The 18,814-nt window shown below is 38.8% G+C and overlaps 3 protein-coding genes across 3 annotated transcripts in view; 1 reads left to right on the forward strand and 2 right to left on the reverse strand.

Annotated features, from left to right (window-relative positions):
* Positions 1–5,075, reverse strand: part of LOC109980906 (DDB1- and CUL4-associated factor 1-like) — a 32,973-nt gene extending 27,898 nt beyond the window's left edge. Inside the window, exon 1 of the mRNA XM_020629462.3 lies at positions 4,934–5,075. The gene's annotated coding sequence lies outside the window, so the exon portion shown is untranslated. The remainder of the gene's footprint in view (positions 1–4,933) is intronic.
* LOC109980980 (protein SSUH2 homolog) lies at positions 4,655–12,406 on the reverse strand. Its single transcript, XM_029276567.2, has 13 exons — positions 12,248–12,406; positions 11,939–12,003; positions 8,778–8,882; positions 7,701–7,776; positions 7,388–7,517; positions 7,188–7,248; positions 6,960–7,081; positions 6,809–6,871; positions 6,640–6,722; positions 6,457–6,549; positions 6,196–6,301; positions 5,480–5,587; positions 4,655–5,351 (listed from the first exon to the last, which is right to left on the reverse strand). The coding sequence occupies exons 1-13, from the start codon at positions 12,277–12,279 to the stop codon at positions 5,211–5,213; spliced, it is 1,185 nt and encodes a 394-aa protein (XP_029132400.2). The 5' UTR covers positions 12,280–12,406; the 3' UTR covers positions 4,655–5,210.
* A 2,362-nt stretch (positions 12,407–14,768) lies between these two features.
* rpl32 (ribosomal protein L32) lies at positions 14,769–17,468 on the forward strand. The gene is made up of 4 exons (XM_020629578.3): positions 14,769–14,897; positions 15,516–15,616; positions 15,748–15,929; positions 17,307–17,468. The coding sequence occupies exons 2-4, from the start codon at positions 15,521–15,523 to the stop codon at positions 17,434–17,436; spliced, it is 408 nt and encodes a 135-aa protein (XP_020485234.1). The 5' UTR covers positions 14,769–14,897; positions 15,516–15,520; the 3' UTR covers positions 17,437–17,468.
* The last annotated feature ends 1,346 nt before the right edge of the window (positions 17,469–18,814 follow it).

Below are 18,814 nucleotides of genomic sequence, written 5' to 3' on the forward strand. Positions count from 1 at the left end.
CTGGTGTAGATCCGATCTTTCATACACACATCTGTTGACCTGACATGACCATCTGCACTTTGATGGACCTTGGTGATCCTTCCGATGGGCCAGCTTGCTCTGGGGAGCTGAGGATCCACCAGTAGAACCCCACGAGTGTGATGCCATTTCTGGCGAACTTGTAACGTGGGTAGGTACCTCTGAATGAAACTTGCCCAGAACTGGTCGGCCATGATCTGACAGTGCTTCCATCTCTTTCTGGTTAATCCCTTGTCCATGGCATACACCACCTGCGGTAGTGCACCATCTGGCCGCCCCATTAAGAGGACATTTGGGGTTATGGGGTCTTCATCGGCTATGCTGGATGAAACGTAGCCTAACGGCTTGGAGTTTAGGATAGCTTCGACTTCCAGCAGGACTGTGCGAAGTACTTCCTCCAACACTGATTGAGCTCCAATGACAGTGTACAAGGCGGCCTTCACAGAACGAATCTCGTGTTCCCAAGCCCCACCAAAGTGAGTAGCTGCCAGAGGGTTGAAGTGAAAGGTGATTTTCTACTTCGCAAGGCGCTGCTGAAGTTCAGGGCTCATGCTAATGAAGGCGTCATGCGGCTCTCTCTCTCCAGCCTTGAAATTGGTCCCCTGGTCCGAGAAGATCTCTGCTGGGGATCCCCTGCGAGCTATAAATAAATAAATATGGAATGAATGACCGCTGCACACACTGCTACAGATGTGGGAGTGGAGAACACTTTCAAGTCAGATGTAGAATCAGAGGTGCAGAACATCGGGAGCGGCCCCTTTAAACGGGAGGAGGTTACCACTGAGGGACGAGTGTTAGCCGTAACCAATGAAAGGTCCCCGAAATGTGCGAGTTGTGACTGTCTAGCTTCACTGAAGAAGTTGAAACAATGCTCATCCTGTAAAAAGGCATTGTATTGTTCCAGAGCATGTCAAAAACAACATTGGATTGAACATAAGAAAAAATGCACTCAACTGACAACTGAAAACAACATTGAAAAACCTCCTTGTAAGGACAAACAGGTACACTGTGTGCTTCCTCCATCTTCAGTTAACCGATCCAACAGAGTCACCTCACTAGTTGGCAGACAGTGTATTGTTGACTGTTTCCTGGACGGCCAACCACTTCAAGCTTTTTTTTTCAATTATTTTATTTTAATTCATTTCACCCCAAACCATAGACACAATGCAGACAACAACAACAACAAATAAAATAAAAAATAAAACAAAAATACATAATCATTGTAACACTTTGATAAATTAATCAAATTAGTTTACTACTTGATATAACATGACCCCAAACTTTTTGGAATTGCATTTGTTGTCCTTACATACATGATTTTCTCAGGTGTACAATACGATAGCAATTCTGACCACCACTGCTTGATTGGGGGAGGGGTTTCAGATTTCCAGTGGCATAAAATGCATTTTATTGCTGCAGTTATAGCCAGTAGGATAAGTTTCTTTTCATGATTGTCAAATTTTATCAGCACTGTAGCATTGCCCAGAATAGCAATGCGGGGGTTTGGGGTCAGCTCTTTCAAAAATATTTTGGAAAGTTGGTTCAATATAAAGTTCCAGTAATCATTCAGTCTTTCACATTTCCAAAACATATGTATTATATCCCCTGTTTGATTGTTGCACTTAGGGCAGCAGGGAGATGTCTCATGACTGAATTGATAAAGCCTATGTGGTGTGTAATATATCCTATGAAAGATGTTAAATTGGATTGGATGGTTTTGTATTAGTTAGGCCTCTGGAACTGTCAATCTGCTGAGAATAAAACTGAATTCATCCAAGCACTTGCAAAAATGTCAGACATTCAGGCACTTGCCCTTGCTCTCTGAACTTGGCATCTCAGGATCTGCCCTCTGCTGGTCCGTGTCCTACCTCTCTGGGCGATCTTTTAGAGTGTCGTGGAAGGGAGAAGTGTCCAAAGCGCACAGCTTATCCACAGGGGTACCTCAAGGGTCAGTGCTTGGTCCCCTTCTCTTCTCCATATACACAAGCTCACTTGGTTCAATAATCTGCTCTCATGGCTTCTCATACCACTGCTATGCTGACGATACCCAGCTCTTCATGTCATTCCTGCCAGACGATGTTACAGTCTCTGCAAGAATCTCATCATGCCTTGCTGATATCTCTAAATGGATGAATGAACGCCACCTTCAACTCAATCTTTCAAAGACTGAGCTCCTTGTCATCCCAGCCAGTCCCTCTATGCAACCACAGATCAATGTCCAGCTTGGAACAACCAAACGCATGCCCAAAAAGTCTGCCCGGAACCTGGGTGTCATGATTGATGACCAGCTAACTTTTAAGGTTCAAGTAGCCGCGATTGGAATGAACTTCCAAACTCCATTTGATCTGCAGAGTCCCTCTGCAAATTAAGAAAAAGCTAAAGACCCAGCTTTTTCATGAATACCTACTAACTTAATGATGATGGTCTCGATAGTATTGATGATGATGATGATGGTTGTGACGATGGTTTTTGTTTGATAACGATGACTTATAAGATGGTTTCTATACTGATTAGAGCTCTCAAGAACTGCTGTCAATGTTGTGCTTTGCCTCTGTGCAATGCCTGTCAGCACCTGTGTGTCCAATCGGACTCAAAGCTGATCGTTTGCTCTTACTGACATTGTCCCCTTTTTTCTAGATCCTTGCTTGTGTTGTACTTACTCTCTGATGTAAATTTAATATGATTTTTCGGTCATCAGTGGGCCGCAGTTGTTTTCGAAGTGCTCTTCTGATCCTCTCAGAGCATTCAGCCTCTGCAAATGCTTTCCTTGCAGCATGTAACACTGTGATGTTCTGGGATATCCAAGAGCTCATGCTGGTGCCCTGTAGAGCTGGGGGCGTATCAGTGAGCACTGAAGGCAGATTTGGGTTCTGCCCAAACACCAATTGGTAAGGACTGTAGCCATGTACATTGTGCATAGAGTTTTTTGCCATCAAGGCCCAGTCTAGGGCTGTCTTCCAGTCACATTCGTTGTCTTTTTTTACTATCAATAAGATTTCAGTGAGTGTCTGATTATGCCTTTCCAAGAGGCCATTGCTCCATGGGCTGTATGCTGCAGTTGTTTTCACTTCAGTGTTAAACGTTTTAGCCATGTCTCTCATCTCCTCACTGTTGAATTCACCTGTCACTGAACAGTCTGCGTGGAGGCCCATGAACACTTATCCAGCAGTGAGTTCACAATTTCTCTTGGTTTCTTGGAGGTGACGATGCTCCCTGCACTGAAACGTGTAAAATGATCAATAGCATGCATATACCATACTCCTGGCTCTAGTTCATGCAAGTCCACAGCTACAATTTTGTTATAGGTTGAGGCCATAGGCAAACCTACCGCTGGCTTAGGCTTTGGTCTGCTGTGTCTGATGCATGTCTCAGTTTTTTACAATCTCTTTGAGAATTGTGTTGCATTCATCATCTTTATTGCCTGAGCAGGCCAGTAGTTTATTAAGTCTGTCAGCTGAGGCATGGCCAAATTGCTTGTGTAGCTTTAATAAAACTTTCTGTTTCTCCTTTGTTGTCATGTTTTCTGTCACAGTGAGGACTTCATCCCCGTTTGGAATCCCGCTTTCAAGTTTGACTGGTTGCTTGAACATTGTGGCTTTATCATTTTCAATGTCCAAAACTGCGCTTGCTCTTTTCAGTGAGGTTTTGCTCAAAAGCAACAGAATATCAACAGGGACAACTTCTGTTTCAATTTGACATCTAGTCTGTCCTTTCATGGCTGGGATTGGCTGGACTTTCTTTGGAGAATAAACAACTCTACCATCACCAAACCCATACCTGTTGAGTGGATTTGTGCACTGCACGGTTCCTTGTTGACTTTGTTTCCCTTCTCTCTTGCCGGGAAATCTTGTGTAGTATGCAGAGTCAGCAGCTACACACATTCTTTGTTCACTTGCGCGTTATCGCCAAAGATTCTCTTCAAAGCTGACTTCATGTTCACAAACGAGAGGCTTGAACAGGCAGTAAGCGCTAGGTGTTTGTCTATAACTCTAAGTCTCGCTGTGTCTAGTAGCTTGAAAGCTAACACGGCATCTGGAAGCTTCATGTCGAACTTAATCAGTCTGTTATATCGACGTTCAAATTCGACAATGTAATCCACCATCGAAACGCTATTTTCCCTCGTTATCTGGTCAAACTCTGTATAACTCGTACTGTCGATCTTTTTCCTCTAAAACACAGAGTCTAATTTTGTCAGAAGTTTAGTCATTCCATCATCCTTATTCAAGTCCTCCGCAGCGATTTCCAGCGGGCTATCCCTCGCTCTTCCGGTTAGCGACAAGGCAACAGCCAATGCCTCCTTCTTCTTCTCCAAATCGGTAACTAACCTCCAAATTTCGACCTCATTTTTCCAACTTCCGTATGACTTCTTCTCGTCAAATGGCGGCGGAACTTTATAATTGCCAGCGGCCATCCTCTGCTACCAATGTTAGTTCAATAATTATACCACGAAGGCTGTTCATGATCACATACTTTACTGGAACTCTTATTCGACACATAGTATAGCGATAACCACAACTTCCAGCACCCTTGTGCACCCCCTGTCCCCCATCAACAGTATAGATATATATAAAACTTAACACAAAGTTAGCAATGATTAACATTCATATAAAAAAAAGTTTTGCCATGTGACATCACGTTACACATGTTACTAAAAGTTTAATAATGCAAAAAATATTCAGCATAAAACATTTTGATTTATGATGGAAACGACAACATTACTGACATAAATGTGTAAAGAGTGTATCATTTACTAATTTTTACATGTTATCAATAAGCATTTTCTTTATTAGGTCATGCAAGATAATACTTGTTATAAATTGGTGCTATACAGATAACAATTGATTGATTGATACATGGCATACAATAATAAAGCACTTTGTGATGTGTATCTGTGAATGGTTCTATACAAATAAACTTTACTTACTAATGTTGTAGCGGCTCAAAGGAAAATTCACTGTCTGCTTGGCGTTTAAGATCACTTATTGAATGGATTTCATTAGTTCCTCTGACTGAATTGGCATCCTTGCTTAAATGGCTTGTTGACCTCTTCTTAGATAAACTTAAAAAAGGACTTATATGCCTACATATCAGGGAACCTCCCATTAATCAATATAAGTGACTTGTAGTAAAACTGCTTAATTTTGATAGCCAATGATCTGGAATTGAATTACCTTTGTATGAAAGCATTTCAATTACATGACAGTACAGCAACAGGGAGCAGGATAATTATCTGCACTGACTTTGAACTCATTTCCGTACACAAAGTAAACATGTGAGTTCTCTTTCCATGAGTAGGTCACTTTGGTGACGGGGATCAGCTCTATGGTCTGACGCTGAAGACAAAGAAAGGAAATATGAGCATAATACACTGAGGCAAAATTAGGCTTTGATCATGAGTATTTTCTAGTTCATAAACATTTCTTGAAAAAGTAGACTATAAATACATTGGATGCACTCTTACCTGTTGTAGAATACGTGAGCTCTGGCAGAACTTGTTCTGGTGTTCTCCGACAAGGCGCTGTGCAGTATTCACCACTGTAACATCTGGAAAGCCGGTCACTGGGTAAACCTGCACAGGGTGATCACTATAATATTAATTAGTGCTCATATTTCACATTACATCCACTATCCACTGCTAATTAGTAAAAGAGCACAATGACAGATTCAGTCCCTGATCAGTGTCACACAGGATGTGTTTTTGTGTGTGGTCACCCGCATACTCGTAGTACTACAATAGCTAAAGCTGCACACAAAATTCAAATGTGCTTTAAGTGACAATTAAACTTGTGAAGCATCTCACAAGTGTTATGCTGGCTTAGTTCACAGTTGAAGTGGTTATGACATGGCTGAAACAACCTGTGTCGACACTCTGTACGCCTGTTGGGGAAGGTAAATGTTACACAGTTTTAACCACATATGAGCATGCTTGGTGTTGAGAGTCTAATTATCAAGGCTTCAGTCGTCGGTAGGTTTGATCGATCCTTGTGCTATTTGGTGCATGTCATCCCCCACTCTGTCCCCACATTTCCTGTCTCTCTCAAACTTTCCTTATAAATTGATGCAAAAAAACCTTTAAAAATTCAATAGAAATAATCTTCAAATTGTATCCATTCAAAAAAACTATCCTTCCTGACTGAACTTGTGCTTTATAAGTAAGAAAAAAAATCATTTTTTTACCATGTACTGAGTGTCTTTGAAAAGCTCCTCGCCAGACACTTTGCTCAGGTTGTCCAACTGCAGTCCACTTGACTGTCCCACAACACAGTTATCAGTGTTGTTGGTCCTGAAATCATGTTCATAAATAAAATAATAATTTGGGTTTATATTTGGTTAACTAGTTGAGATTCCATTAACGTTACAAATCTGAAAATAGTAAAGAGATGTTTTTATGTTGTAAGTGGAGTTAGATATTCTTCACAGATGTTGAGGAAACCGCACCATTTCACGGTGAGTTTGATGTAGACCAGAAGCTGTCGTTTTCCATGACATGTGATACATTGCTCCGATCCTTGCCCGTGACAGTGGCTGCAACTGAGAATAATGATAAATAACTATTAGACTCTTCTCTCCTACTTAACACTTTTATTGAATGAAAATGAAAAACCAATGGGTTTTACTTACTTTTCCCTCCCTCTGCCACTGCAGTGGTGGCATCGATCATCTCCGTGGCGGAAACCGGATCCATTGCAGACCCAACAAACTTTCTAAAACGAGCAAGAAAGGAATTCTTATGATCACACTCAAGGTTGCAAAAGTTACACTTTCAATTAGGTCTGCAGAAACTACTCACATTTCCAGCACCAACACAGCTATTGCAAGGTTTTCTCCCCATTCCCACACAAGCATGGCAGCTCTGTATATGCAATGATAGTAGTCAGGAATCATCTTTAAACACAATCACAACAGCTCTTTGTTCTCCAATCATGTTTCAAATGATTTACCTTCAATGAGGATGTGTTGGGAACCTTTATAACCTGCTTGTCATCCACAAAAAAGGTGGGGGATTTTGCAGGAATATCCCACGGCCCTGGTGGAGGTTGGGCAAAGGCATCCAAAGGCTGGTCTGATTAAATAAAGAATAAAAAACGTAATTTAAGTGAGCAGTGTCCTGAAACAGCTGACTGAATGAGAAGGAGAATTGCACCCATGTAACAATATGATGGTATTACTATGGTATGGCTCATGCTTCCACTTTGTAGATCGTGATTCAGTGAAGGTTTCCAGGCGGTACTAAGATAAAGCATTGGAGGAGAAAACAGGAATATGTATTAAACAGCCACTATAAAACCTTTATTGATTTACATGCTTTTCTTCTGGCAGGTTTCCTAACACACAGACTAACCGATCAGTGCAATAGACCACCTCTTACCCTGTAAGCATTAAATGCCTCCATACTGGTGATCACACCATCCTTTGCTGGTGCTGCACTGTAGCAGCATTTGCTGGAGGCAAACAGGACAAACGCATCCCGGGCAGTGTCCTTGCTGATAGACGGGATACTGTAGACAGTGTGAGAATGAGATACAGTATGTCATGGGGTCTGAAACCTTTGATATGAAGTGCAAGTTTAGTAGTGCACAAAGTGCTGAGCTTGCTTTAAATGTTTACAACACATTACGGAAAATCTTTTGCAATATTTTGAACAGCCATGTTGAAATAAAAGGAAATGGTTTAAGGCTTACTTCCATTGTGGTTGGTGAGGTCCAGGTTCAGGCTGAGGAACTGGGTAAGAAGGCATTGGAGGAGGTAGAAATCCACCTATAGACATTAAAAGTAGTATTGCTTTTTTCTGGTAGCAATCATTCCTATGCTTTTTGTTCATGCAGTATGAGCTCAGTGGCCACTTTATTGGTACACAAATCTTTGATTATTTATGTTTATATTTAATGTTGTACTTTTGTACACTGAGAGCACAGTTTACCAAAGCCATATTCCTTGTGTGTGTAAAAGCATGCATGGCCAATAAAGCTGATTCTGATTCTGAATCAGCAGCTTAGCCATAAATCCTCATTTCCAGATTACAATGCTCAATCTTGAGTGAATGTTTCCTCAAACTTTTATGATTTAGTCATGTATTTGTAGTTCTTAGTGGCATTTAACCTTAATGTCAAATATTGACAGGTGTTTGTATTTTTTTTTAAACACAAAATTAAGACCTAATGTATTTAGCCTAAATGTTGTTATCTTTCATAAAAATGTCAACTTAAACTGATGTTTATGAGCTAAATAAATGAATAGAAAAATAGAATAGAATAGAATAGAATTATTTTATTGATCCCAAACTGGGAAATTGTGGCGTTACAGCAGCAGGTTATCCAAACACACAATATGAGTAAAAAACACAATGTTAGCAATCTAAACACAATATAATATCAACTACAAAGTAAATAAGTACTAAAAGATATCAAAAATAAGAATGTGAATATATACAACCAGGATTTAACTAAGCATTACTAGTCTTAAATAGGAAGATTAAATATGGCAGATTGAATGTAAATGTGCAAAAACAGAGTTGTAAATGGACAGTATTGACATCAGTTAAAGTGCATGAGTGCAGACATATTATAAGCAGAAACTATACAATATAACGGCGAGTCGACAGCCAAATGAAGTGAACATGAAAAACATGTGTTGGAGAGGCGATGTCCTGGACTGCATTACCCTAAACAGATGTGGTGTACAATAGCAATGTGACTAGGAGGCCAAGTGAAAGAAGACATCAGTGTGGTGAATAGTTTCCTATTTTTACAGTGCTTTACCTTCTCCTCCCGCCACTGTTTCTTCATAGCCAGGCAAGTTGTCAAACATACTGGCCGGAGGAGCGCTGGGGCCCTGGAAGTCTGCTGTGGGTGGGGCGAACATAGCTAAAGCAAACCAGAAGAACCAGTTTTGGTCAAGTGTATACATTTAGCCAGAGGTGTCAAAAGTATTGACGTTCATTATAGATACTATGGTGTACGTCGCTTTTATCCAAAGCGACGTACACCAGAGATTAAGTACAACACTACTCCATTCATACACTGCCACTGAAGCAGCGGAAGCAATGCAGTGTTAGGTGCCAAGAACACATCGGACATTTTGCTCAGCTGGGGATTGAACCCTTGACCTTCCAGTTTTAGAGGTGACAACTCTACTAACTGAGCTACAGCCGCCAATCAAATACTATGGTTTAAAAAGACTTTTGTAGAAGTTGAAGTATCAACTCGAGCTTTTTACTCTACACACTAAAAGTGTAAAAGTACTGGTTTCAAAACTACTTAAAGTATAAAAGTAAAAGTAATGTAAGGGGAAAAAAATGCCATTGAGGACAAAAGCTTAGGCCGCACCAAAGCGTGTCAGAATGGTATATGTTTATACTTTTCATCCAACCACAATCAAATTCACTCTATCCGGATGGCGCAATTTATCTGGATAGGTTTTTGTGTTTTTTTTGTGTTTTTTTGAACGATGACAAGCCGGAATGAAAACAAGCCGAAATGAAATAGGAGTAACGAGGCTATTTTTAAAATTTAAGGAGTAGAAAGTAAAGATAATTGTGTGAAAATGTAAGGAGTAGAAGTAAAAAGTCAGCTGAAGCCCCCCTAAATAATTTGGTGTTTTTATTTTTTATTTTTTTTATTTCAATTCAATTCAATTGAAATAATTCAATATAAAGAGGCCAGAATATGAGTTTAAATAATAGTCATATAACTTGCCATTATTCACTTAAATATGATCATAAATTTGTCAGTTTCCCTTCACTTCATAGTGTAAGGTAGAGAGAGCCCCTTCAGTGCGTCCTTATCCAATCCATTCCACTTGTTCATATAGAGAACGCCCACATCACTGAAAATCCAGTCCACGTTCTCCCTGCGACCTTGCTTGCACTCGGTACCTGCAGCGTGTGTGTACCTTGAAGCACACAGAGCCGACTAGTATGGAGGACGAGATCTGACAAAAATATAAATAAATAAATGTATAAATAAATACTGGAATAAATAAATAAAATAATTAATAAATAACTGCGTGAATATATAAATAAAAACTGGTAAATAAATGGGACATAAATAATTAAATGTCTTAAATGTATTTCTACATTTATTTCCACATTTATTTATTTATACATGTATTTATTTCCACATTTATTCATTTCTACATTTATTTATTTCCATATTTATTTATTTCCACATTTACTCATTTCTACATTTATTTATTTCCATATTTATTTATTTCCACATTTACTCATTTCTAAATTCATTTATTTATACATTTCTGTGTCCGTATTAAGGGTGCAGAAATGCAAAATTGTCTCTAATCGATTACTCTTCCCATTGTTAAAGCGAATACTCGAGTAATCTTTTTGTAGTTCTCTGTGATTCTTTTCCCCACGGTACGCCCCGCCCCCAACTATGACGCGATGCCGACTGTATCTATTGATTAATTTTAATCTTCGGGATTTTAATAATTGTTAGTAAGAGGCCTTTGTATTAACATTCAAATATGACATTTCTTACTTCAACAGACAGCAAACCTCAAATAAAAATTCCCACAGACGTGTTATGACCGTTTCAAAACTTGATTATATTTAGTGCAGTGTGGCGAGCGGACGTGCAGACATCAATGCGCACTCACCGCACGTTGAAGGTGTCTTGACAGCAACATTGTGTTAACAAAGACCACAGTCTGCAGTGTAGAGCACACTTTACTCTGGTAAAAGAAGTTACAATAGAACAGGTGAACAATTTAAGTGTCTGTCTGTTTCATCTTTCTCCTCTGTGCGTAATGACACATTCACTCAATCTCCCTCGTCCGTCCGCTATGAGCTATTTCTCCCTATAAGGTTGTTCCATTTTGTAGTTAATAAAAGAATAATCATCTAAAATTCCAAAATACAGGAAAACATCTCGTTATGCTGCTCTGTCCTGGATGATCAAACGTCATTGGTTTAGCGGAGTAAAGCGGTAATCGCAAAGTGAAAGTCCTTCTTTTTCTGTGGACTAAAAAAAAACAATTTGAACTGAACTTTCGTGGATCATATTGCATATTTCGTTTGTCTGGGACTTTTTGTTCATTGTGAATTCATAGGGGGGTAAATTAAAGGGATATTTTAGTTAGGGTAGCAGCGTACGGAGCCTTTATCAGCGCTTTGTTTGTCATCTATTTTCTTTTTGCGCTCGTGTTCCTTTTTTTCTGTTTTGAATTAGGCCTATCCTAAAACCCACAATGCAACAAGAAACATTTACAAAAATGTGGACAACAAAACAATTATCGATTACATTTTTTTTTTTTGGTAACCAATTATTATTTTTATTTTATCTAATCACTTTTGCCTGGAAAAGGAGATTAATAACGGGTCAAAATCGCTCTCTCTGTCAGTTGCTCCTGCTCGCTCTGCAGTCCGGAGCATTTACCATAAAGATCAGAATACGTGGGCACTTCAAATTTAGGGCGAGGGGCTCACTTCATGTAAAAGCGAGGAGCGGCTGGCAATGACGCAGTGACTTCCGCTACATCGTAAAGTAATAGGAGTAAATAAATACAGCTATAAGAACAACCAAGAGGAGAAAATGTTACACTAAGGTTGTTTTGTGGGGTGGATTTATCTTAAAAACATCTGTATGGGTGACTAACTCTCTTTCAGTATCCATTTGTTAGCTCTGAGCTCTGATTTCAGCCAGTGATGAGTGACAGGAGGATTACTGATAAATGCACGTAACTTTTCCGTGCTTCAACTGTAACCAAACAACTATGATTGGCTTAATTGCCAGGTAATAAATCTTATTTGACCAATAGGTTTTCATCAATGACTCCACTGGTAAAAAAAAAAAAAAAAAAAGTGTGGGGGATGAAAATACCTTTCAGTGTGGATGTCGCAACACTCACAACACTCACAACACTCACGGATGAGACGCGTCTGCTAATACAACTTCATGGATCTTACCTGCCCCCCCTTCTGCTGCCGGGAAGTACCCGGGGTTGGCCACTCCATAATTTGGGTTTTGGTGGCTGCGAATAATGCGAAAACGATAAGTTAGGTCAGTGAAATGGAAAATAAAAACTATGTTAGAAGTGAAACACGCAACATAAATGCAACGCTCACTTCATTATCGGCTGATTCTTTATTAAAACGCAGGAACTCGACTAGAAAGAAGACGACAAACTACACATACTATCGTTCATGATCTAATTACGAATATGGCAATAATATATAACCTATCATCACAAAAATGACAAAATGTTGATCATTTACCTTTTATCATACCCCACCCCCGTGTGTTGCATTTTAGTCCGCTACCGCCTCCTCTTCTTAAACAGGAAAAAACCTTCCCTTTTTGGTGGTCTGTGTTCCGCTTGAAATGAATGCTTATTGTGTTTTACACTGGTCTTTTGGGGAACTCAAGTCCATCACTTCAGAGAAGTTCAGAAGGAAACCCCTCCCTTCTCCAGTGTTGCCAGATCTCGCAAGAGAAACAAGCAACCAGCTCCATGGAAACAAGCCAAAAACAAGCGACCTGGCTCCTCAAATTAATAAAATGAAGCCCAACAGGTTACCTAACCTACCACATAGTGTAAAAGATAGGTCACTTGATAGCAGTATATATATACATAAATATTTATTTGTTTGTCTTGTCTCATTTTTACGGTGGCCGGTAGGGGTCAAACGCTCAGCAACTGATGAAACGACAGACATACAGAAAAACGCGCAGCATATATAGAAACGCTGCACATTCAAAAGCAAATGCAAACTACCACAACAAATGCAAAGGCTGAAACGTGCTGCAAAGACACAAACGCGCAGCAAATAGGCAAAACAACTGCATAAGCATCAAACGCGCTGCAAGTACAGAAACGAAACTTGTGTCAAAACACACACAACTGTAAACAACTGCAAACACAGAAACTACTCTTGAGTGTGGTACGTTTGTACGACCACACTCGTTTTAATTTCGAGATTAAAGTCGTAGATTTACGAAAATAATCTCGTAAATTGACGAGTTCGAGACCAGCCTGCGCGAAAATGATGAAAGTAGAGCTCTTAAAGTCTTCGGAAAAGCCACAGTTTATTGCAGTATCTTTTCAGGGTCCTGATATTTTATGACAATGTGAAGATGATTATGTGCCAAAAGCATGTGTAGTTTCATATTTGCATAAGTAAAGCCCCAACACAACTATTTGTGGCTGTTATCTGCACTTGTCTGTGGAGTTAGATCAGTCTCAATATTCACAAATGTATTTCAATGCACACACAAATATATTTCATTCTATATAAATGTAAAAGAAATCCACAAATAAAAAAATAAGATTCACAAATGTATTTCTGATTCACACACAAATATTTATAGTTTTGTATGTATGTAATAGAAATCCACAAATGTATAATATACATATATACAGTGGGTACAGAAAGTATTCAGACCCCTTTACATTTTTCACTCTTTGTTTCATTGCAGCCATTTGCTAAAATCTAAAAAGTTCATTTGATTTCTCATTAATGTACACTCAGCACCCCATCTTGACAGAAAAAAAACAGAAATGTAGAGGTACAGGTGTGTGCCTTTCCTAATCAAGTCCAATCAGTTTAATTAAACACAGCTGGACTCCAATGAAGGAGCAGAACCATCTCAAGGAGGATCAGAAGAAATGGACAGCATGTGAGTTAAATATGAGTGTCACAGCAAAGGGTCTGAATACTTATGACCATGTGATATTTCAGTTTTTCTTTTTTAATAAATTTGCAAAAATTTCTACATTTCTGTTTTTTTTCTGTCAAGATGGGGTGCTGAGTGTACATTAATGAGAAATCAAATGAACTTTTTAGATTTTAGCAAATGGCTGCAATGAAACAAAGAGTGAAAAATGTAAAGGGGTCTGAATACTTTCCGTACCCACTGTATTTAAAAAACACATTTGTATCTTGTTACAGTTATATACAAACTGTTTAGTCTGCATTTACAAACTGTTTGTCATTTGTGAACCTCACTGCATTTGTGTGTGGGACTTTTGAGACTCCCCTGCCGTGGTTAGAGTCACAAATGCATTTTTTTCAGCAGGGAAATGTCTGTAGCCAATCAGATGTCTCCTTCCTATTCAGCCAATCACAGTAGCGTAGATTCAAAGGTATGTTTTAATGTCATCACTTTAGCGTTACATCTGCGCGGACAGCAATTAGTCTAGCTATCAGACAATCTGATTAAGTCATCTTTAATCTTTAACCACAGCAGGGGAGTCTCAAAAGTCCCACACACAAATGCAGTGAGGTTCTCAAATGACAAACAGTTTGTAAATGCAGACTGAACAGTTTGTATATAAATGTAACAAGATACAAATGTGTTTTTTTAAATATATGTATATTATACATTTGTGGATTTCTATTACATATATACAAAACTATAAATATTTGTATGTGAATCAGAAATACATTTGTGAATCTTGTTTTTTTTTATTTGTGGATTCGTTTTACATTTATATAGATTGAAATACATTTGTGAATCCTTCTGTGTGCATTTGTGAATAGTGAGACTGATCTAACTCCATACTTGTCTGCCTTGTTAAAGTGTCTCATGTTCATCAGACTTTGAGGTCAAGCGTAGTCGGAGTCGGATCGGTCCCTCGTGTGAAACCACCCATAGATGTGAATTTAGTTTAAAACACGAAAACAAAAACACTCAACAACCTAACCCAATAAAAGAAACAAGCTATAGGCTACTCGATATATCTGACAATTATGATTAACAAAACTTTTTTCAGAAATAAACGCAAATTCCATGGACCTCAAGTGCCTTGAAGTAGCCTACTGTGCGCTGTTAAAATACACTACCCATAAGCCTTTGCGACTCTCACGGAAGTCCTTTTCTTTCCTTCCGCCGTCGCTGAAGTCCCTTTTGGATTTACATCGGCGGGTGAGTTAACACAATCTATGTTAATCTGCCCAAATGGTCGTTTACTTTAACCCAAATCAGACAGATTATCGATCATAAATGACCTCCCTCTAAATATTCGATGAAATTGACGACGATGTCATGCAAAAATGTACTTAAATGTTTCGACCAGGACCGGAGTGCCACATCTGTAGCCTGTGACCGACTGCGACTCCTTTCCTCGTTAAATTGGGTTGTTTTTTTGTCGTAAATGTTATCACTTAAGCGCTTCATACATACACCCATTTGCAAACGGTCCTTACGAATAATCATTTGTTCATTTCGTGAAGCTTGAATGGGAGTTCAGGAAGCAGAATAGCATGGTTAGCTTACTAGCTGCACACTGAATGTGCCGCATAAGCTAACACGTTTACCTCGAGGTTCAAAACACACCTGCAGGTTAAAGTGGATAAACTGTGTTGCTCGAGGGACCTGTCATTTCAAGTGTTGCGTTATTCTACTGTCAATTGCAGGAACCTTACCATTTCGTATAATGTGTTTAAGTCATAGTAGCATTTCAAGTTAAGCTCCTGTATATTTACTCTATTCTGAAGCAGATGTAGTATTATAATGCTTACATGTGTTTCCTTGTCTCCTCAGTCACCATGGCAGCCCTCCGGCCCCTCACAAAGCCCAAGATTGTCAAAAAGAGAACTAAGAAGTTCATCCGCCATCAATCTGACAGATATGTGAAGATTGCGGTAAGATTCTGTTACATACTTGTTGTGCTTGTAATGTGCTAATTTTCTTCTTCTTTCCTTTCCATGTGTGATATTGGACCTGCAATCAATTAATCCTATCTCATTTTTTTTTTTTTTTAAATCTCCAACAGAAAAATTGGCGTAAGCCCAGAGGTATTGACAACAGGGTTCGCAGGCGGTTCAAGGGTCAGATGCTGATGCCCAACATTGGTTATGGTAGCAACAAGAAGACCAAGTACATGCTGCCCTCTGGCTTCAAGAAGTTTCTGGTGCACAATATCAAGGAGCTCGAGGTCCTGATGATGAGTAACAAGTAAGTTGCATGCACATACTATCAAACAGTGCGAGATGGTTTTTGCCCTCATGCCTAAAATCTTAAAGCTTTCAAGGTGTTTGGTGTAAGAGATTTTATACCTGCTAAAACTTTTTCTGCAAATTCTGTTTTTAGATTAGGTCAATTGAATTACACCTGTAAGTGTTTGATGAAAGCTTTTCTTAGCATTCCTTGCAAAGATGTATTTGCCAAACTTCCTGACTAATGGGGACATGGTCTTTCTAAATAATTTTCTTGTTGTCCAGAATTTGTGTTTAAGACTGTAAAATATTGGCAGGAAGCCCTTAAACCCCCAGCTATTTAGACTATTTACTATGTTGGGTTATATCTGACTCAAGTCACTCCTTTTGAAACACTGAGCTAAGAGTCCAAATGTATCTCATCAGTGATTCCATGTGGGCCCCTAAAAACATCTCAAAAGGTTATTTTATTTCAGAACGTTATGAACTTCACTGGCAATGTTAAGTCGAACATTATTGTAATTAACTTTTAAAATTTTGAACAAAACTTGATTCCGCTCATCTTAACTGTTCCCCTTCTATTCTCTGATCCACACATGCGCTCACACATCCATGAAACTCTCCTTTCCCCTTCCTTATTCTGTAGCTTTGTTAATAGTGTGATTCTGCAATATTTACCAAATGTACATTAGAGACATTAAAGTACATGGCCCACATTTTAAAATGCTCTATTGATATTACATCAGGGGAACTGTGCTTGTGTCATTCATCGAAACGATCGCTGCTGAACGATATTAAAACGGCAGAAGAAGCTACAGTTTTTAAAATGGGACGTAGCACTTCAATCGTTGCGTTTACAGGAGGGAAAAACATGAGGCTAGATAAAGTAAATACTTTATCTAGCCTCGGATATGATTATTAATTTTCTGCTTTTTATGTTATTATAATAAACTAAATATCTTTGGGTTTGGACCTGACAAATCAAGACATCTGAAGACATTGCCTTGAACTTTTTAATGGACTACTTTCACTTAACAGTTTTGGGATCATCGCTTGTAAAATTGTTAGTTTCTGGATTACTGTATATTTAGATATGCGATGGCAAAATTGTTATTTTTGTTGACCAACCACGAGTGATCCTGCCTTAGAATTAAAATTGCCTGACAAAACAGGTGATGGAGAAATGATTTGCAAGAGACCAAAGCTGTTGTAATAACTAAAGGCTTCACCTTGTAGCGTAACTTAATGCTTGTTTCATATCTCTTAATGTCTTTAGTGTAAAAGACGTGTAACTGGACCTTTTGAGTGTATGAATACGTTTCACTAGAAAACCTGATACTTCCAGCTCAGTGTTAATCTTGTCACTTACGTTGAGTCCTTTTCTCCACCTCTGCAGGACTCACTGTGCTGAGATTGCCCACAACGTCTCCTCCAAGAACAGGAAGCTGATCGTGGAGAGAGCAGCTCAGCTGGCCATCAAGATTACAAACCCCAACGCCAGGCTCAGGAGTGAGGAGAACGAATAAACTGGTTATTCACAATAAACACTTTGAAATTGTATCAGTCTTGTGAGTGATTTCTTTTTTTTCTGCTCCTTATTACTTTATGACAGTGTTGTTGGACAGGTTTGCAAATAAACTGTTGGCATGATATACAATTAAAATGTTACGAGAGAGGACGGTTTGATAGCGTCTTTAAATCTTTTAATTGGGGTGGGGGGGAATGTGAAAAACTTCACATTCCCAGACTTTAATTGGAAATCATCAAATTTCCCCAAGTCTGTTTCATGTTTTTTTTTCCACAGCAAGACTTTTTTTTTTTTTTTTTTCTGTCAGCTTCAAGCTGGTATCTTTAGTGGGGTTGATGGTCTTAATTTCTAGATGCTGAATGTTTAACACATTGCAGCATGAACAGGAGTTATAAATGGTGCCATTCAGTTTAGGCATAATAACTGAGATCAAGGCCATTTTCACTCAGTGCACAAGCATCAGAGCAATTCAGAAAAGCTCACACACATGAGTTGGTGTCTTCACCGATGGCTACAGAGCTGTGTGCTCGGTCGGGTAAACAGGGTTTTTTCCCCGTTAGAACGAAAGGAGCAAAGGCCCTGAAGAAGAGTGTTGACCTGTATTATGGAAGAAGGCCATGTAACAGCAGTTTTCCTTTAATGATGCCATGTTTATATTTAGTAAAAGAGAACAGTCATAGAGATTAAAAGGCTTTTTGCCATTTGGGACTCTTTTTGTTTTAAAAAAATCTAATTCTTTTGAAATTGCTTTAATGATGTGTATTTTCCCAATTTACAAATTACTGTTATCTAGTTCTACGTAAAACATTAATTAGAGCATTCAGAATAATAATTATCTTCTATTTCCATTTCATCCAGCTAGATGTTTACCTCATTCCAAATCAGACTTCTCTGACATCTACATTTTTATAAATAAAAAATAAAAAAACAGGTTTTTAATAAAAGGAGTACACCAAGCTGTAAACGTAGAAGTTTAAAACACTGGAAGGCAAGAATATAGTACGTCAAATAGGGATTCATGTTATCAAATTCAAATACTGTATGCCTATTGGATGCCACTTACATAGAAGGTTGGAAGTCTATTTGGCATCGTGTGTCAGTATGTCTTGACAAATCCCTGATATGCTGACTTAATAAAATATCAGAAGTGATTACCTTTTAATGTCCAGCTCAGATTGTATATTTTTGGTTGTTTGGTGTGTGTAGTGCTTGCTCCCTGCAGAGAAAGTTTCCATTGCATTCTGGCAGACAAACTGCCCCACAGCCCTGAGCCCTCTGCCATCTGCTCCTCAAATACTGACATTGCCAGAGACGCAAAAATAAACATAATGTCTATTTCATCACGCACAGTTTGTATCTGGAAAACAGTTAGTGTT

Source organism: Labrus bergylta, chromosome 12 (assembly GCF_963930695.1).
Source record: "Labrus bergylta chromosome 12, fLabBer1.1, whole genome shotgun sequence".
NCBI classification, from domain to species: Eukaryota; Metazoa; Chordata; class Actinopteri; order Labriformes; family Labridae; genus Labrus; species Labrus bergylta.